The sequence below is a fragment of the Rhinocladiella mackenziei genome (assembly GCF_000835555.1).
Source record: "Rhinocladiella mackenziei CBS 650.93 unplaced genomic scaffold supercont1.5, whole genome shotgun sequence".
Classification (NCBI taxonomy): domain Eukaryota; kingdom Fungi; phylum Ascomycota; class Eurotiomycetes; order Chaetothyriales; family Herpotrichiellaceae; genus Rhinocladiella; species Rhinocladiella mackenziei.
The window spans coordinates 3,427,715-3,447,382 of record NW_013550600.1 but is presented as its reverse complement, the minus strand read 5'-3'; the positions used below and the strand labels follow the sequence as shown (position 1 = coordinate 3,447,382).

The window sequence follows — 19,668 nt, the reverse complement described above, 5'->3', positions numbered from 1 at the left end:
CCCATTTAGAGGATCCACTCGACGTCCAAGTTCAGTGTTCGGAGTTCAGGGGGGTCCAGCCTTCTGGGGTCTTGATAAGATGAAACAGACCACTAGCCGTCTGCCGATGACCCATTAAAAGCCAGCACTGAGGGAGCACGAGCGGAGTATTCCGGCTGCCCACAAAACGACTCCGCGTGTTCACAGCGCCATTCGTGATACCAAACGTTCCGGTTGTATTGAACACTAGCGCCAGATTCGATTCGACCTTCCTCCTGTCCTGTCGACAAGTGTTCTTGAATTGGCCAGGGGATATTCGAGGGCTAATAGCGGAAACTTTTATACTTTCGGCATCTGGCAGCCGATAGCCCGATATATCATTGATGAAGTCGCTCGCTATTTCATGACTGTTCCTTAACATAAGTCGCCGACAATGTCGCCGCACAAGGTTGAGGCCGACGTCAATGGCCTCAAGATCAGAATTGCAATCGGTGAGCGCAGCGCCAAAGCTAAGGGGGTAGGGCAGGATCGCTAACACTCGCGAAGACAGAGGAGGCACGTTTACAGATTGTCTGGGCATGGTCGAAGGAAGAAAAGATGACATCGTGGTCAAACTTCTCTCACAAGATCCCAACAACTATGCCGATGCTCCGATTGAAGGCATTCGACGCATTCTCGAGCAAGCAACGGGCAAGAGCATTCCTCGGAATCAGCCTCTCAACACCTCAGAGTTTGCAGACTTCAGCGTGAGAATGGGCACGACCGTTGCCACAAACGCATTGTTGGAGCGTAAGGGCGAACGTGTCGCTTTGTTAATCACTAAGGGTTTCAAAGATGCATTGATTATTGGCAACCAATCTCGCCCGAAATTGTTTGCTCTGAACATCGAAAGACCGGGAGTCCTGTTTGAGGATGTCGTTGAAGTCGATGAAAGAGTCACGAATGAAGACTATCAGCAGAACCCGACTTTCGAGCCAGAGGCGTTACTGAAATCTCTCGAAACAGACCCGAACCTGGTAAAGGGGGTTAGCGGAGATGTCATCCGGATTTTGACCAAGTTAGACGAGGAAAAGGCCAGAAAGGACCTCCAGATGCTGTTCGATAAAGGCTATCGATCCATTGCCGTCTGCTTAACTCACTCGTACACCTTCCAAGGTACGTCGAAACGTCTAAAGAGACTCTGAGATTGGTAGACCTCACCGTTTCCAACAGACCACGAGATTGCGATAGAGAAGATCGCCAGAGAGGTCGGCTTCACTCAAATCTCACTCTCCAGCCAACTCCTTCCCATGATCAAGATGACCGCGAGAGGAACATCAGCTACAGTGGATGCGTACCTAACACCAGTCATCAAACAATATGTAGAAGGCTTCCGTGCCGGCTTCAAGGATGGGTTGAGGTCCAATGAAAACCGTTGCGAGTTTATGCAAAGCGATGGCGGTCTGGTTAACTTCGAAAAGTGAGGCCCTGTCCGCTGTGGGCAGGGGACTATACAGACTGACGGATTTCTAGATTCTCTGGGCTACGAGCAATTCTTTCCGGTCCAGCTGGCGGAGTTGTTGGCCATGCCAGAACTTCATATGATCCCGAAGACAAAACTCCAGTCATTGGGTAAGGCAGTCCCTTCATCGCGTCATCCTGTTGATGCTAACCGATGACCAAAAAAGATTCGACATGGGAGGTACGAGTACGGACGTCTCCAGGTATGACGGCACATTCGAACACACCTTTGAAAATACGACAGCTGGAGTTACGGTCATGGCCCCTCAACTCGACATCAACACCGTGGCAGCAGGGGGTGGCAGCATCCTTTACTGGCGTCATGGCTTATTCGTTGTCGGTCCAGACAGTGCTGGTGCCCATCCTGGGCCAGCATGTTATCGAAAAGGCGGTCCTCTGACAGTCACCGACGCCAATTTGTTCTTGGGCAGACTTCTGCCAGAGTACTTCCCCAAGATCTTCGGACCGGGCGAGAATGAGCCTTTAGATGTTGATATCACTGGTCAAAAGTTCATGGCTCTGGCAGAGCAAATCAATCGAGAGACCGGACAAAACAAGACTGCAGAGGAAATCGCCCTAGGGTTCCTCGACGTGGCCAACGAGTCAATGGCCAAACCAATTCGTGCTCTGACTCAAGCCCGTGGATTCGACACCTCGGCTCACAACCTGGCTTGTTTTGGCGGGGCAGGTGGTCAACATGCTTGTGCCATCGCATCGTCCTTATCTATACAAACTGTGATCATCCACCGGTATTCATCCATCTTGTCGGCTTATGGGATGGCTCTTGCCGATGTAGTTCACGAGGCTCAAGAACCAGCATCGGGAATTTTGGAAGATGCCGCGATGCCGGAAATCGAAAAGCGTATCGCCCTGCTCAAGGAGAAGGTAAATCGCGAACTGACAGATGACGGGATTCGGCCAGATCAGATTCAACATGAGGTATATTTGAATCTGCGTTATCAGGGTACCGATAATTACCTGATGATTCTCGACCCCGGTGAAGGGAATTTCAAGGACGCGTTCATTAAAGACCATCAAAGAGAATTCACCTTCACGTTTGCCAACAAAAACATTCTCGTCGAAGACATTAGAGTTCGAGGTGTGGGCAAATCGACAGCCAAAGCGGCAGAAACGCCACATGCAGAACTCAAGAGCTTGAAAACGTTCAATGTCGGTGCTGAGAAGCAAGATGACTCCTGTACAGTGTATTTCCACCACACGGGTAAAGTCGACACTCCCGTATTCTTCCTGGGCCGCCTCGAGCCCGGCAGTCTTATCCGAGGCCCGGCCATGATCATCGACCAAACACAGACGGTTGTCGTCGAACCGGAGGCGACAGCAACTATACTATCGCGGCACATAATTCTTAACATCTCGTCTTCCAACAAGGTCAACAAGAGTGACACACAACAATCCGAAATGGTTGTGGACCCCATTCGATTGTCCATCTTCGGCCACCGCTTCATGTCGGTTGCGGAACAGATGGGACGTATGTTTCAGAAAACGTCGGTCTCCACGAACATCAAAGAGCGTCTAGACTTCTCTTGTGCTTTATTCTCGCCGGATGGGAAACTGGTTGCCAATGCACCACACGTTCCCGTCCATCTGGGTTCGATGGAATACGCCGTTCGCCACCAGCACGCCCAATGGCGGAACAACCTCGCACCCGGCGATCACATATTAACCAACCATCCATTGGCAGGAGGGACTCATCTCCCAGATATCACCATTGTCACCCCCGTCTGGAACGAGGCCGGTAACCAGATCATCTTCTATGTGGCTTCCCGAGGTCACCATGCCGAGATTGGCGGGACGAGGCCAGGATCGATGCCCTCAGACAGTCGTATGCTTTACGAAGAGGGCGCCATGACCATGGGGTTCAAAGTCGTCTCGCAGGGTGTCTTCGACGAGAGAGCCGTCCGCAAATTTCTGTGCGATGACCCTGCAACGTACCCGGGTTGCAGTGGCACACGAACGTACAATGACAACGTATCTGACTTGAAGGCCGCTATTGCGGCGAACCAAAAGGGCGCACAGCTCATTCGTGTGCTCATCGGAGAGTACACTCTGCCATCCGTACACTTCTATATGGACGCCATCAAATCCAATGCCGAAGTTGCCGTGCGTTCGTTCCTGAAGGCCACCGGTCTCAAGCGACGAGGACAACCTCTTCGCTTCTCTGACTTCATGGACGATGGGACCGAGATTAGACTCGAGATCCGTATTGATCCAGAGACGGGTAATTCAGAATTTGACTTCACAGGCACAGGGAAAGAGACGTTCAATTGTCTCAACGCCCCGAAGGCCATCGCCCACTCGGCCATTATATACTGTCTGCGGGCTCTGATTGATGTCGATATCCCGCTCAATCAAGGCTGCTTGGAACCCATCACGGTGATCATTCCTGAAGGCACGCTGTTGAATCCCTCGGGCTATGCAGCCGTCTGTGCAGGCAATCCGACAACATCGCAGCGCATTACCGACGTAGTGCTCGGCGCTTTTGGTGCGTGTGCAGCTTCTCAGGGGGATTGTAACATCATTTCCTTTGGGGTGGGCGGGCTGGACTCTTCGGGCAAGACGATTCCCGGTTTCGGTGTTGGTGAGACCATTTGCGGAGGCTCAGGCGCGGGACCAACGTGGCATGGAACCAGCGGTGTTCATGTACACATGACGAACACGCGCATCACCGATCCTGAGGTGTATGAACTTCGCTATCCCATCATCTTGCGTCAATTCTCGATCCGGAAAGGAAGTGGAGGGCGAGGCAAATTCCGGGGCGGCGATGGGGTGATTCGCGAGATTGAGTTCCGCATGCCACTGAGCGTGTCCATGTTAAGCGAGAGACGTGTGGGTCGGCCATATGGGATGAATGGCGGAGAAGCAGGACAAGCAGGGCTGAATCTGTACATCAAGAAAGAGATAGACGGGGAAGAGCGCGTAATTAATATTGGTGGCAAGATGGAGCTGAGCGTCAAGGATGGCGAGCGTGTCGTGATTCATACTCCTGGCGGTGGTGGATGGGGTGTGCCTGAGGAGCTTGGAATGAATGGCAAGACAGTGCCGATGATAAACACGGGGTTCCAGCCACGAGGCAGTGTGTACTCCTGGACAGCTGCAGCCGAGGCTGCACAGTGACAGATCGTTCACACCTCTTCAGATCGATTGTGCCGTAAGAAATAGAGGCATATGGAACATGAAAGCTTACAAGATTGGTGAATACGCACTGGAGATCTCGAGGCTGTGCCAGTTGTCACGCGTCCGCCAATCAGAGCGTAGTCACGTGCTACACGTGATATCAATGTCCGCGTCAAAGAATGTATCGACTCTTTATTGAGCACATTTCGGGCGGCAGTCAGAAGGCGCACCATGGTACCTACGTAGCATCTCGACTAGGAAAACGGAAGAAATCGTGAAGACACCTCGGACTTCTTTGGGCTCATCGAGCGCTATGAAGGAAATATGTTCCACACGAAGGACCGAGTTGACGCGATGGACCTTGCTTTTAAATTCAGGATCGATCTAATCCTTCCATTCGTTAGCCTCGACAAGTCGGTGAGACATCTGATTTGGAATACCGTCATCCAACGACATCCAGAGAACCTGCAAGCTTTGGATGAAGGAGACCTCGACAGACTGTCACAGCGGGAGTGGAATGAAATGGAGATCAAAGGTGCCAGCCAGACTGGCCTCACTCTGAGCCAAGGGCGAGAGGAAAGCGCTGTGTTTGGATCATCCCCAAGCTGTCTTGAATGTCAGAAAGGAGACCAAGTGACTTTTTGCAGAGGTGATTGTTACATAAAGCAGATCTTAGCCGCTGGCCCTTCGAACGGGAGAGCTCAAGCCGTTAAGTAAGACTGATCTTCCATCTACCCAACATGTCCGAGGCACGCTCCCACTCATATTGCTCACGATACTTTCGAAATTGTGGACCGGAATTGTTGTTCAAGTCGCTGCGTTGACGTACATCCTTTGATAGATCCCTCTGGGTCCAGACCATCTCCATCACCTTACGCGCGGGTTTAATATTCCCGAACCGTTTTCGATGCTCTATCAATTCGAATAATCGCAGGGCAGTCATGCGTTCTTCTTCGTTGTCAACGCAGCATCCCGCCAAAAACAGAGGCCATAGAGGCAGTACGGCTGTACTTATCATGCACTCAAGATTTTCGTCAATGAGTTGGATAATGGAATGTGTATATTGATGCTTGTCCGCAGGTTGAAATACCTGATTGTAAGCAAGTGATCCTGAATAGGAATTCATCAAAACCTCATGGAGAAGGAGGAGTGCTCCGAGACGGTAGGTTTCTGCTGTGGAGGTAAAGGCTGGTCGACGTGTTACCAGACTCATATTTAGCATTGCTGATTCAGGGAGGCACTGTTGAAGCTCGTCAAGGGAGGCCTTGAGTCGGAGCACGGTAGCAGTGGCAAAGTTATCTTGGGAGTCGGGAGATGAACTGGTGCTGGCAAGATCTGCTACCTCGTTGATCAATAGTAGAAGTGAATTGCTGAAACCCATATATGGATCGATATCATGGAGGCTGTCAAGGTCCATGTGCAAAGAAAGGAATGAAGTTGATGAGGTGAATGAGTTCAATGCCATAGATACCTCGCCAGTTTCGGCAGATGCAAGCGTCTTCGTTGATAATTTCGGAGAGACGTGAGCACTGTCCAGACCGCTCTCTTCCACTCTGAAAGCCGTTTTCGCGAGAACCAAGTGAAATGCAAAGTACTGAATGAAAAACGATTCCAAGTCGTTTCTGCGGAGCGAGTTGCCCCCAGCTAACCTTTGGCGGCGGTGAATCAAGCGGCGGAAGCCATCAAGGTGCTTGACCCAAGAGGGGTTACAACCATCAGAGATCTAGGAATTTGGTCAGTAACCAAAGGATAGAGAGCACGTAAATGCAGAGCTTAGACCTCAAACCAGCATAACATCAGAATCAGTCCAAGCATCTCATCCATGTCTTGAGCGTCACATTCGCTGTGGTTAAGAATGTTGATCAGGCTCTTCAGCGCGAGATGGCGGTGTTCTAGCGCTACCACACCATATTCAGGACGAGCGAGCCGCAATGTGCTGGCTGAAATGGCAAGGGTTGCATGATAAACGCCTTGGGATTGTAGAGCCATAGGGAGCAAGACATGTCGGTAGGGGTTGTTTTTCTCATCGTCCAGCAGTGTAGATGAGCTGCAGATAACAGCCTCGTAATACGATAGTAGTATGTGATCGTAGGCAGAACTCCTTCTAGGTTGAATCAGGGCCATTCCGTTGGGGGGATCGCCTGCTGGCATAGGTTCTGATTCCAGGTCACCCGCGCCAACTAGATCCCAGTTCTCGAGTGAGGAGTCTTCCTCAGGCTCCTTATCATCATGATCGCCCATGTATATCTGGATATCCTTCAGGGTGGTATTCAGGAAGCGTGCCCGCGGTATTCGAGGGAATGGCTGCTCTGGGGCTCCCTGAACTACCGCGGTTTGTTGGGCCCTCTTCGAGTCTCCCTGCTTCGACCACACACCCGTTCGGCCATGACAAATACCTCTTGCAATATTATCTTCCTGCCAAATAAGGCGGACGTCATAATCACATTCAAGGTCGCTGACACTACACCGAGTGCATCTGGGACGTGTTTCTACACGTGTCAGTCGATATCTGGAGTTCTGCCGGGAGGATCGCACCGTCGCACTTGACACGGCGGCCACGGCATGTCCAGCAGCCATTTCGGCTACGTGAGAAATTCATCGTGTTCGTGCCGCAACGCAATAACACTGTGCTTCATGGTCGCTTGCTTCAAGGCTGGATGTCAAGCTACAAGAAGCCAACAGCGGAGGCATTATCCCGTCACGTAGACAGCCTACGTGTAATAACCATTGGACATAGGCGCCTGGAAAGGAAGAAATTGAGGGCGAACATTGAGGGCAACGAACTCGCCTGTTATCTGATAACCAAGTATGGACGGCTTAACTACATCCATGCGTCGGCACGGCCGCTTTATAGGTTCTGTAGGCTTGGTGCCAGCCCGGAAATCCCTGTGGCGGGACAACTGATGTCCCGCCGCTTTTGGCCTCCCTTTCCGTTCAAGGGTAGGGCTATATGATCTGCCTCCCCGGCCCTGATAACAATCATAGCCATGGATATTTGAAGCATTTCGAAGCAATCCTCCCGGCATTTGGACTGGCTCAGAAATCCGTGCGACACATCTCTGTACAGAGCTCTCTTGAACATTTGGAAGATCCTTCGATTGGTACATTCTTTTTCAATCCCCATTGGACATCATGGTTGCTATCGATATTCTCAAGTTCCCGACCTCTTCTCCAGCAGATACTACACCGCTCGAAAGATTATTAGCGGCTGGATATGATGCTTCTCAGATCCTGGCCGTCATTGGCAAGACAGAAGGTACGTCGAACTGCAGTCAGTACCACTTGCGAAAGCCTGTGTCACGTGGAACGCTAGGCCTAGCTAGGACTAGCCCACTAGAGCATTCGTTTACTTCAGTCAACCTTTGCCATTGCGGTATTCCCTTGCTCCTTTCCTTCCTCCTCTCGTCCCAGATATGACAGCCTGGCTGACCTAGTTTCGAGGCAATGGCTGTGTCAATGACTTTTCCCGAACTCTGGCATCAACGGTTTGGGAGCCCAAGATCCCTAAAGACGCTGTGACCATCTTTTCGGGCGGCACGGAAGGCGTTCTATGTCCTCATGTCACCTTCATTCTGCGAGCGCACAAGAACTCGCCCACGGGACTATCAGCTTCGGTAGGACGCACCAGAGAACTCTCTCCTCATGAGATTGGGACGGTGGACCATGCGCAAGAGGTCGCTCAGACTGTAGCAAGACTCATCAACGATATTGGTGTGGCAGTAGAACAGGTCCAGCTTGTCCTCATCAAATGCCCATTACTCACATCGACGAAGCTGGAGATGATCCGCGCAGAAGGCCGACAACCAATCACTACCGACACTTACGAATCTATGGCCAAGTCAAGATACGCGAGTGCGATTGGTATTGCAAGGGCATTGGGTGAATTGGAAGAATCCCAGATTTCTGATTCCCTAAAGTCTGAGAACTCCTGGAGCGCAAAAGCCAGTTGTAGTAGCGGAGCTGAGCTCGACGACTGTCACATCTTCATACTGGCCTCCAACACCAACGTATCAGGAAAATTACACTTAAGGGCTGTCTCAAAGCCAATGCAAGACGCCATCGATGCTGCCGCTCTCCTTGACTTATTATCCCAAGTTCGGAAAGACGATGGCGAGGTGGTGCAAGTATTTACAAAAGCAGAAGCCGATCCGCGAGGCCAGGTACGAGGCAATCGACATACCATGAACACGGACAGCGACTTGCACAGCACTCGCCATGCTAGAGCCGCGGTCGGAGGACTAATTGCAGGACTCGTTGGGGATACCCAGATATATGTATCAGGGGGAGCGGAGGGTCAAGGGCCTCCCGGGGGTGGCAGTTTGTGTCTTGTCTACAGGAAGCCGTACAACCTATGACAAGTCGCCAGTCCTACATTAGACACCCAAGAGGCTCCAGGAACCTTCACCCTTCCCATGTCGAGGTGGTTCGTGATAATCCTGCTCGGCAGATTTGTTGATTGCCAACAGCACTGTAGCTGCCCAGCCACGTTTGGGCTTGTCTTCATGTCAGACCTCTGCTTCACATCCTGCGTTGTAGGCAGACCTTTTCGAATAATTCCACCTCTTCCTTCTTCCGGCATCGTGACTGATTGATCGCAGTTCCCTTTAATCCCAGCTGCTGATTTGCAAATCTCAGACTCAGCACAGGCAAGAGCAGACCATATATCATCAGCTTCGTGAAATATGCCCACGGCTCTACTATGTCTGTGAAGCCGCCACATTATAAGAACTCAGCTAAGCACGAAAACACACCCCCGAAGATGGTGGGGGCAATGCCGATGTTGTACAATTGCTCTTGCAAAGACTTTTTCAGACTGGCATGTTGCCGATAGCAGAGTTCCGGAGCAAAGCGAGAGTCGTATAGTCCAACTTCGTGAGAATTTTCGCTCACACTTTTTGGGTGATTTCTCTGTCCCGATAACACCACGGTACCTTTTCACTTGCACGTTCAGCATGACCTTTTCTAGACCACGCAACAACCTCATGAGTTTTCTTAGTATATTCCACAGTCTTTCGCCATCCCAGAGAGTGAAAAGTAATGGAGCCGTCAGCATGATGGTCCCAATTGCAGCGGACGAGTGGGAACGCCATGAGAACTCCCTCGTTGTCCCGCACAAAGCGTATTGCTTCATCATACTCGATGACGTGTACGGGCTAGGTAGAAGAACATGGAAGATGTCTCATTGATGTCAACACAGATGAACCGTAATGCAGCACGGCCAGCCGGAGTATACTTGGAGAGATAGATTCATATGCTTTCTCATATTTTCCCCATTGAGCTAAAGTGGGCGGTTGATTCCAGGGGCGGACGCGGAGAAGATGTCCATCGATCATTCGGGTTAACAAGCTTCTTGGTACCAGAGGTAGCCCATGTTTTGATGAGATTTGATAGAATGTGTTAGATGGAACGGTAATATCAAGTTATCGAACGAGCTGGAGCGTGAGGAAGAAATTTTGTCTTTGCAGCAATGATCTGAGCGCCGCTCAGCTGCGGATTCTAATGGTTCCTTGTGTCTTTGCCAGAGGAGAGCTGTCTGGCCCGAAAACAAGTCGACATATAAGCCTGCTTGAGCGGGAGGCAGTGTCCGTTCTGAATAAATGCTCGGTTCTTTCCCTGGCTAGTTCTTTGTGGCAACAAGCAGTGAAAAAGGATTGATGTAGAATAATGGAAAGCTCTTCTGAAATTTTTGCTCAGTCAATGCCTCTCTGAGACAGGAGGATAAAGTCAGCCATTGCTTCGATGGAGCCTTGAGCATACAAAGAACATAGAAGCAATGACAGGGAGGTGATGAACTGACCAATAAGAGGCAGCGTGGGTTACTAGCCACTCGGACCGGGCGGAGGACAACATTAACCAGTGTAACATAGAATCATTGTATATCAGTACGGGTATTATCTATCTATCCTGGCACTAAGAACATGCCTGTACCGTCTCGCTCCCATGGACACCAGCTCGCGATTTTCCACAAGTCGCAAAGAGCATAAAAGTCCGCCGCTAATAGCTATAATTTTCTTTCACAGCGGACAACTATCGAATTGAGTTAGAAAGCAAGACAGGAAGAAAACACGCCCCAAGCCTACAAGAAGCCGTCAACTAAACTAGAAATTTGTCTTGGATCGTCGAGCACGTATTCCCACGGTATGGTTAGAAGCATTTCGAATTTCGTTTCGTTGTGAACAGGGCTGTTGAATTTCTGGGAGGAAAAGAGTTGGTCTGCTGAGTCCAAGACTCATTAATCACAAGGCGATTCCAGGGCCAGGTCCCAGTTTGGAAGGTCCGATAGGAGAGTTGCGGCGATCCCGGACATTGCTGGCAGAATTGCTTCTTCGTCGACTCTCAGCACCCATCGGTGGCGGTCCTCCTCTACCTCCATAGGGTCCTGGTGACATACTTCGCTTTGCCTGTGGTCTCGGTCCTGGTGAAAGAGGTCGAGGTGCTTGGTTGAAAGGGCCTGGGCTCATAGGTCTTCGTGTGCCGGCTGGGCTCATAGGCCTCCGAGCTCCAGCGGGACTCATTGGTCGTCCACCAGGGCTCATTGGCCGTTGTGGAGGAGGCATACCAGGTCGAGGGCCGTTGAAGTGGGGTCCATTTCGTCCAAGCGGGCCGCCAGCAGGAGACATAGGTCGAGACATGGGGCTTCCTGGAGGAGGAGGTCGAGCGTATTGGTTGAGATGTGATGGCTTGGGCTTAGACGGTTTGGCAGCTAAACATGTTCTAGGAATAACACCTTGTTGAGATCGGTCAAGTCTGATGCATAGAGCCTAGACAAGGGGGTCAGATTATACTTGCGTTAGAAAGTGTCAATGATACTTACCCATCCGTCATCATATTCATGAAGCAGTCGAACAAGTTGGCCGGTGTGAAGTTCGAGCTCGTCATCCATGGTGGGCTTGAAGTCCATCAGAACACGATAAACATTTCCTTGAGATGGTTCTGAAGCGGGGCTGGTAGCAGCCACTGGAGCTGGAGTGACCGGAGTTGATGGAGTAGTCGATGGAGTGGTTGGAGAAGATGAAGGTGCTTGCTGGGGAGTAGGGGCAGGAACTGGTGCCGGGACCGGTGCAGGGACTGCCGCTGGAGCTGGAGCTGGCGCGGGAGCGGGAGCGGCGGCCGGGGTTGGCTTCGGTGCGACGGAGGCAGCAGAAGCTGTAGCGGCTCCAGCGACAACACCAGCAATAACTGGAGCAACAGGAGCCGACTTGGGGACAGCCGTCGCAACAGGAGCAAGGGCAGCTGGTGCGGGAGATTGAACGGCCTTCTCGGGGTCAGCAAAAGGATTCTGTGGATCAGCGAAAGGGTTGTTCGGGTTCTGGTCATCAGAACGCTGAACAACAGGGATGAGACCGTGTGGTTGAGGTGATGGTGTCAGGTTTCGAGATGGAGCAGGTCCTGATTGTCCCATGGTGGTGAGCAAGTTGCCGCTGTTCGGTCTACCCTTGGATGTAGTGCCCATGAACTCCGGCAACATTCGAGAAACAGGCCGGAGACTCAATCGTGGAGCAGCAGCGCTGGTGATTGTTGGCTTTCTGGTCACCATCTCAGTGGCAGCAGCACCAGCACCATAAGTTGATTTTTCATTGTCCTTGCTCACTTGGGCCTCGCGCTCTTTTCTCTTCTTTCCAAGAAGCCAAAGCAGGAAGACAGCGATCAGTCCAACGACGGCAATGACACCGATTGCGAGTCCAGCTTTCGCGCCAGTCGACATGCCACTACCAGACGAGCTGGAGGAATCGGAAGAGGAGCTCGGCGTAGCAGAAGCAGCTGCTACAGACGAGACACCAGCGTTCGCATTGGAGAAGCTTGAGGGAGAAGTAGCAAAACTGGTGGTTGGTACGGAAGTGGGCACCGGATCAGATGTCGGTGAAGTCTGCGCAACAGCCGTGTCTGTTGGGGTGGTGGAGACTTTGACACTGGGAGAAGTGGTTGGTTCAGCAACAGTGGTAGCGACAGAACTCAGGCTTGTTGGCTCCGTGAGGCTGGCTTCTGTAGTAGGGTCGTCGGTCAGAGTAGTATATCCTCCAATGACACCAGTAAATGTTGGCTCCGCGGTGACATAGACAACCGAGTAAACTGTGCCTCCATCCGTACTCATAGCACCTTGACGTTTCGCCAATTCGGCCATTCGGGCGTGGAAGTTCTTGTGAGAATGGTCCATATTGTTCTCGTTCGGGAGCGCAGTCAGGATCTCTTTCTCGAAGGCTTAGAATGATATCTGAGAAGATCTGTTTATCGTCGGTCCTCGAGAGGGGTTTCGTTGTCAGGAGCGTTAATACGAGTAGAGAAGGTATGACCGGTCTTCCAGCACGGCTGGGTGATTTTCAAAAGAGTGTCGGAGGGAGGTGATAAGGAATGGTTGGTGATGAATTGCCGATAAAAGAGGGGCGACAATTCACACACCCGAATTGGATGAAGAGAGAAGGGTGAAAGAAGAATCGAAAAAAGGGACTGCGCAGTCCGCGAAGAGCGCAAGCTGGTGAAAAACGTGAAGGAATGTAAATTAAGAAAGGTAAGAGAAGCAGTAACATGGCCAGTAGGGTAGGTTAGTAATGGAAGCTGGTGACGCGGTGGGAATCTGAGTTGTATTGACGAGGGCGGATTGTGGTCAAGTTCTAAGGGACATGGCAAGGCATTTGCGGCTGGTGATTGGTGTGCCTGAATTTAGCAGAAAGCCACCGCAGAGCCTAAAGCTGGAAGAAGTTAGGTGGCCCGGTACCTGCAGAACTAGCTGCTGGACGGGCGAAATTACACGGCGTCGACATTTTGACACGAGTTTGTTGATCTTGGTGTGACAGGAGTACGCAATTGCAGAGACTGAATGATAGAGTCTGTGGTATGCCCGAATGTTTGCTAACAACTGTCTCCTCTGACCACCAAAGTTCAAGTACAATGCACAGACTGATGGGAATGAGTCCACGAATGCGATAGACAAAGGAGACTATCTCCAGCGAGATTTCAGGGGTCGACTAAACCAGCCTCCGAGGCACCGCGTCCATATTTGGCGAATGCCCTTATCAGCTTTCCCACTGGCGCATGCACAAGCACCAGCATCAGCACCAGCTCAGGCTCAAGCACAAGCTCAACTTTCCACCTGCCATATAGCATGCTCTAATTTTGGCACCCATCATCGCCATCTTGCCATCACAACTGGAGCGGCAGATGGACCCATTTCATACCACCATTTCCCTGTCAGCCTTGAAATTGCGGGTTGACCATCTCATGATTGTCATCCACCCCCTCTCCGCTTGTCTCACCCTATCAGACGCCAATCTATCCAGAAACTCATTCGCCTCTGCCGCTCACTGCCGACCCTGATTGATGATTCGTCCTCTTTTCGCTCTGCATGTTCGCCTTTTTCCACATGTCTCGAACGTCCGCGACTTCCTTATCGATCGCTAGAATTGATCATCGCGTGCACGCTGCGGCAATCCAGGCCGATGAAACTGGGGAATTTACATGGTCGTCCTTAGCCAGACAGCAATACGCCGATCAATGAAGACCTGTGTTCTTGAAGAAAAGAAGGGTGGATGATCGCTCTGGTGTTTGTTGATATGATGTCAACTCAAATGCTACCAATTTGGTGGTCATGGAGCAGCGACAGCTGTCCAAACGGCATTTCAGAGAGATGAGACTCTCCATTTTCAGAAGACTACTACCAGCCTACTTACAAGGAGAGCAAGCCACTTCGAATCCATCAAGCTTCCCCAAGCTTGTCCGACCTCCCAGGTTCTTAGATGCGAGAACAGAATGGTGAGGCTTGCTTTCTGCCCAACATATAATCAGTTATCATTCAGAATGTCTTCTGCCACCATTGTACATACGGCCACGAAAATAGGCATATATCCAAATTGGAGGTGGCCGACTTGATTCACGCTCCTGAACACTGTATATGATCTTCATGTCATCACCTTCTTCCAATACTAGACCCGAGGTCGTGAGCAATGGCTTGTTTGGCGGTCAACCTTCGGGAGCATTCGTAGCACACAGTCCTGTTGACAAAATCGATAGCCGATTCAGTGGCACCAGGAAGAATATCTTTCCAAGGTTTGGCTGGAAAAGTTTGAAATCGCATTTTGCCCCAGTCAGGATATTTCCTCGCCGAAGGCCAAGTTTCATCATTTGGTGTCCCTATCGTTGTGAGTATGGATTTGATTAGACTCAATTCGCTCCCCAGTGGACCTGCGTCGAATATCGCATGGTGACCGTCTTTGACCATCTCTGCAACCACACAGCCCGCTGCCCACATATCTAACGACGTGTCATACGAACGATCGCCGAACAGAAGTTCAGGTGGGCGATAACAAGTTGTACCAACATCAGTGAACTTGGAATCTGCCGCCTCAGAGTCTTTGTCGTCGGGAGACCATGCGATTCCAAAGTCAGCAAGATATACTGGCCCGTCCATCGTCTTGAGCAGGATATTCGATGGCTTAACGTCTCGGTGGATCATGCCTAGGGCATGAATATGCTCCAAAGCGGCGAAAAGTCCCCGAAAGACCATCCCAGCCTGTTTTTGGCTGAAGGTTCCTGACCTAAGAAGATTCTCCAGATCTTGCCTGAGGAAGGGGAATACGAGGATGAATCGGCCTCCCGATTCATGAATTGAGTCCAGAAGCGGTACGACATGTTCATGGCGGGCTTTGACGAGAAGTCGAGCCTCTCTTTCGGAATTATGTGGAGGAATCATCCTAGTCGGATAGGTAAGTTTGAGAGCAACAATCCGGGCTGGAGCATTCCTGTCCTTGGCCTCCGCTTTGAAAATGGTGGACATTTGCCCGTCCACGTGAAATGTGGCATATTGATAATTGCCAAAGCTGGGACCTTCAAGGTTCAGTATCTCCGCTTCTTGTGGGGGTTCTTCTGAATGAGCTTCTGGTGGCGATTGCAGGCATTCAATTACAGCTTCAAGTTTGGCCTGATACTCGTCCTGATATTATCGTTAACTCTCTTGTTTCAACACTTGGTCGAGGGCCGCCTACTGGCGAAGAGGCAGTATTGAGAGTTTCCTCCTCGAGATCTTTGGCTTTTGTGCGAGCGGCTTCTGCATCTTGTCCTGTTGAGATGAATGCATTTGACCTGCTAAATGTCAAGATGAGGTAACAGAGATTTCAAAATCTTCCTCACAAAGACATAATATTGCCCAACCTATCAGCGAAACGAACATCCACCGGCATGATGATCGGCGATACGAGGTTATGTCTATCAGTTCTATAGGTTTCACCCAAACATTGTGCCCTCTTGACGGTATACCAAGGGATTGAGAGGTCTCAGGAGTAATGATGGTGGTCGTCCATAACATCGACCAAAAGAAGGAAACGAAAACAGCTAATGAGATGGCTGCGAGATAGGCCTCTCCCTCGTGTGATTATATTGTTGGTATTCCAGGTTACTCGACGGTAGGTTTTCAAATAGCGAGCATTCGAAATCCTGTTCAATTTTCGCTACTGCGACAGACCGGAGGAGGCTAAAGCAGGACTAGGTTTGAAGATCGAAGAAGAACCAGAGGGGGGGGGGAATTGTGCACCGATGAATTCTGGAAATGTGGAGGAGGGTGCAGTTTGTCACCTGCTCCAGAACTCCTACGTAATTGATGCCCCGAACAAATGCTGGCGGCTCCCGGGGTCAGCATCAGCAGACTGAACTTCGGACTGCTGCTTTAGTTCCTAGTCCTTTACTGACAGCATTACACAAACTCCCACGCATCTTCGCCATTTCCTCCCACAACCTCGTGGCCGTTGACAGCCTAATTAGCTTCTGTTCAATGCTTGAATGACACCTGCGCTCGCCGAACATGGAGTTCTCTCGAACAGAGTATCCCAATCTACTGGTATAGCCCTCCATCGAAAATCCGCAGCCCTCCGATTCTCCAAACTGACTCCAATTGCGCCAGGCGACATTGCAACCCGATCAGGCAATCACCGTCCTCAATGATCGCGTCGCTCTGATTTCCAAGATCAACAGTGACATTGCCGACTGGCTTCAGGCAAGACATTCCCGTGCAGCCTGGCAAATCCCTCACTAAACGTCCTGAAGGAACGTCGGAAGGTAGAAGAAGCATATGTTGCTGGTTTGCGGAAGCTTGCGCGAAGGCCTCAACAAGATGGAGCTGTAGCTCTTGGGTAGGGACGATACTCCGTTGGTCATGTCATGTTACTAAACAATACAGCATCTTTCAAATGCCGTGGCAGCGAATTGTATCCGGCACGGAAAATCTCGCGGCCTCTCACGAAACGCTCGCCACCAAGATCGAAACAGATGTCGAAAATCCATTGAGGAACTTTGCAACTCGCAATAGAGAAATGCAGGCTCTGGCCTCGACCCAGGGCAATCTCAATTCCATCGCGAAAGAATTGGCTAGTGCCCAGAAAAAAGCTGCAAAAGGGGGAAGGAAGGCCGACACTGCAAGCACCGCAGCGGAAGATGCTTCACGTCAGTGGGAGTCACAAGCACCCTATGTGTTTGAGCAACTGCAGGCGCTCGACGAGACTAGGATTAATCATTTGAGGGACGTCCTGACTCAATTCCAGACTCACGAGGTGGACTCGATTGAGAAGAGCCGACTCAGCGCCGAGTCATGCCTTAATGCACTCCTGAACCTTGAAACAGCAGATGAAATAAAGACCTTCGCGGCCAGAACCAGTGGAGGGCCGAGCACTGCTCTCAGAAGGCGAAGCTCAGCAGCGGCCAGTGCTAGACCTTCAAGTCCTCAGATTCGGGCTCCTCCGACACCACCGCCTCCGCGACACACCGAGGATAGACAGAGCCAGCGGACGAATTCATTTGCTGGTCGGGATAGGCTAGCTCCATGTATGTTGTTGTTTTTCCCTTAATTTCTCTCTCATCAATTGACCGTATCTGACGCGACGTAGTGCCCGATGCGACACCTCAAAAAGAGAAAGGCAAACTTGGAGGCCTCAAACGTCTCGGTACGGTAATGAGCAGAAGGAAGAGCACCGTTGCTCCGGTTCTGCACCATCCTCCAGAAGAAAAGAGGAAGACACGTTCCTTTGTGCCGTTTAGGAGAGGTGACTCGTCTCGAAGTTTCCAGGATTTGCAGGAGTCAGGACAAGATCTAACACCGAGCACATCTCGAGATGAACGACCTCTTTCTTCAATATCACACGACAGGCGACATGAGTTACCTTCCCGAAGCCGGCCTGAACCGCCGTTGCCGCTTACGAATGGCAACACTCTGCCACAAGCTACATCGGAATCGAACGCGGAGGTTGCTCCAACCCAACCTGCCTTGCTTAATACTGTTAACACCCCTCAGACCCCAAATCAACCGCCCCAAACGTCTGCTGTACAAATGCCATCCGCTCCAGCCATGGATCCGATCACTCAAGCCCAACAAGAGGCGGCCCTGGCGTCCGCATCTGGAGATGAATCATCTCGTAACTTCATGATCCGCGATCAACCCATTAAAGAAGACGAAAGCGAAGCTCAACTGGCATTGAGCAATATGGCCAATCAATTGCGATCTCAAGCTCAAAACTCGGGCATTAATCGAGTCCAAGGAAGTGTGAGAGGGCGACGAGACGTTCGAAATACCATGTACGTCCCAAGCAGCGCAGAATCACCGGGATCAGCACCATCGACCTCGCGCGCGGGTCCGCCTGTAACTATACCTTCTGGAGTCAGTTCGACCGAGAACGTCATGGCGTCCCCTATCCAGAGACCACCCCCGGTCGCGATCTTGCATGATGACCACGTCATGGGCTCTGATACGACCTCTATACATTCTTCCCGAAGCCTTTCTGGTCCAAGTCAACATGTCGATCTTCATGATCCTGGTCTGAATGCCTCTATCGTCGAGACTGTCCACTCGTGGTTCACCGAGTCGGGCATCAGCAAGTCTTTTGTCCTCGGCGAAGTTGCGTTTGCATATAATCTTACTGGATCTTCCAATCCTGACCATGAAACCGTCCGCTTGCGGCACTTCGAACGTTTGGACAAAGTGGCGGCAAATCCGATATTTGTGACCCAAATCAAATCTACTGGGGAAGCCATGGCAGAGGAGCAGGCAGGCTCCTACACCGTAGCAACTGCAGCCATCCGAAGGCCTTCACCTATGATTGGTTTGAAATATCAACTTCATCTTGAAGAGAGCAGTCTCGCTCAATACAGCCCTGTCTTGATCACGCCAGCCTGGCAGGTGGTTGAAGGCCAAGTCAGCGTCATTGTCTTGTACAGTCTCAACCCCGTTTTTGGAAGCGAACCCTTGAGCCTCAAGAATGTGACCATCACTGTGAACTTGGATACCTCAGGCGAAGGGACAGGCAAAGCAATAAGCGCGATGATGGCGCCTACACAGGGCGCCAGTTTTCGTCGGAAAACGTCGTCCGTGGTATGGCGGCTGAAAGACCTCGCCGTCAAGAGTGAGCAAGAAAGACTCCTGGTGAGATTCATGACACAAGGTGGCATGGTCAAAAAAGGCACAGTCGAGCTCAAGTTTGAAATCACCGGTCGAACGGCGTCCGGGATTGGCGTTGAAAAGATGGTTGCTGAAAACGATCCCTTTGCCGATGACACGGCCGAGAGTAGTGCAAGGGCGAGTGCGGAAGAAAAGAGATGGGAACCTGTCAATACTCGCATGAAGTTGGTGACGGGGAGGTATACCGCCAGCTGAGTTGTCGAGGCGCCCCTTTGTAATTGACCGGGTCAATTTTGCAGGATATTTATGATGACAGCGACACCTTCTAGGAGACCAAAAAGAGAGCAAGATATCGTGGATACCATTCTACCTAGGCAATCTAGTTATCTAACCACTGCATTTGATTGCACAATACATCACATCATGTCATGTCAATTGTTGATACACAGAAAACAGCTCAATCCCGTACTAATGTTTGTTGGTTATATTTCAAGACATCAAAATGGATGTGGACCTGCAAGTGAACGCTACTTCTTGTTCTGTTCTATCCTGCAGCACCAACTCTGCTGGCAGACCCGCCTTTATCTGGTTCGGAATCAAGACATCGGTGAGTAGTTCCCAGCCACTACATCTCTCCTCTGCATTGGGCCTGGTCCATCACAGTATGGTTTCTATAGTCGAGC

General features: G+C 51.0%; 6 protein-coding genes across 6 annotated transcripts; 3 read left to right on the top strand and 3 right to left on the bottom strand.

Moving 5' to 3' along the window:
• Nucleotides 1–412: 412 nt before the first annotated feature.
• Nucleotides 413–4,614, top strand: Z518_07744 (uncharacterized protein; the record flags this gene model as incomplete). The annotated part of the gene is made up of 5 exons (XM_013415872.1): nucleotides 413–470; nucleotides 526–1,134; nucleotides 1,192–1,438; nucleotides 1,492–1,590; nucleotides 1,647–4,614. 5 exons carry the CDS (start codon nucleotides 413–415, stop codon nucleotides 4,612–4,614), a joined length of 3,981 nt encoding a protein of 1,326 aa, XP_013271326.1.
• Nucleotides 4,615–5,323: 709 nt separating this feature from the next.
• Z518_07743 (uncharacterized protein) lies at nucleotides 5,324–7,191 on the bottom strand (the record flags this gene model as incomplete). Its single annotated transcript, XM_013415871.1, has 4 exons — nucleotides 5,324–6,337; nucleotides 6,394–6,933; nucleotides 6,990–7,103; nucleotides 7,150–7,191. The coding sequence occupies 4 exons, from the start codon at nucleotides 7,189–7,191 to the stop codon at nucleotides 5,324–5,326; spliced, it is 1,710 nt and encodes a 569-aa protein (XP_013271325.1).
• Nucleotides 7,192–7,746: 555 nt separating this feature from the next.
• Nucleotides 7,747–8,969, top strand: Z518_07742 (uncharacterized protein; the record flags this gene model as incomplete). The annotated part of the gene is made up of 2 exons (XM_013415870.1): nucleotides 7,747–7,870; nucleotides 8,056–8,969. 2 exons carry the CDS (start codon nucleotides 7,747–7,749, stop codon nucleotides 8,967–8,969), a joined length of 1,038 nt encoding a protein of 345 aa, XP_013271324.1.
• A 1,881-nt stretch (nucleotides 8,970–10,850) lies between these two features.
• On the bottom strand, nucleotides 10,851–12,769 carry Z518_07741 (uncharacterized protein; the record flags this gene model as incomplete). The annotated part of the gene is made up of 2 exons (XM_013415869.1): nucleotides 10,851–11,375; nucleotides 11,429–12,769. The coding sequence occupies 2 exons, from the start codon at nucleotides 12,767–12,769 to the stop codon at nucleotides 10,851–10,853; spliced, it is 1,866 nt and encodes a 621-aa protein (XP_013271323.1).
• Nucleotides 12,770–14,515: 1,746 nt separating this feature from the next.
• Z518_07740 (uncharacterized protein) lies at nucleotides 14,516–15,785 on the bottom strand (the record flags this gene model as incomplete). The annotated part of the gene is made up of 3 exons (XM_013415868.1): nucleotides 14,516–15,538; nucleotides 15,591–15,687; nucleotides 15,736–15,785. 3 exons carry the CDS (start codon nucleotides 15,783–15,785, stop codon nucleotides 14,516–14,518), a joined length of 1,170 nt encoding a protein of 389 aa, XP_013271322.1.
• Nucleotides 15,786–16,402: 617 nt separating this feature from the next.
• Nucleotides 16,403–19,240, top strand: Z518_07739 (uncharacterized protein; the record flags this gene model as incomplete). The annotated part of the gene is made up of 5 exons (XM_013415867.1): nucleotides 16,403–16,438; nucleotides 16,502–16,607; nucleotides 16,661–16,730; nucleotides 16,778–17,418; nucleotides 17,481–19,240. 5 exons carry the CDS (start codon nucleotides 16,403–16,405, stop codon nucleotides 19,238–19,240), a joined length of 2,613 nt encoding a protein of 870 aa, XP_013271321.1.
• Between the last annotated feature and the right edge of the window lie 428 nt (nucleotides 19,241–19,668).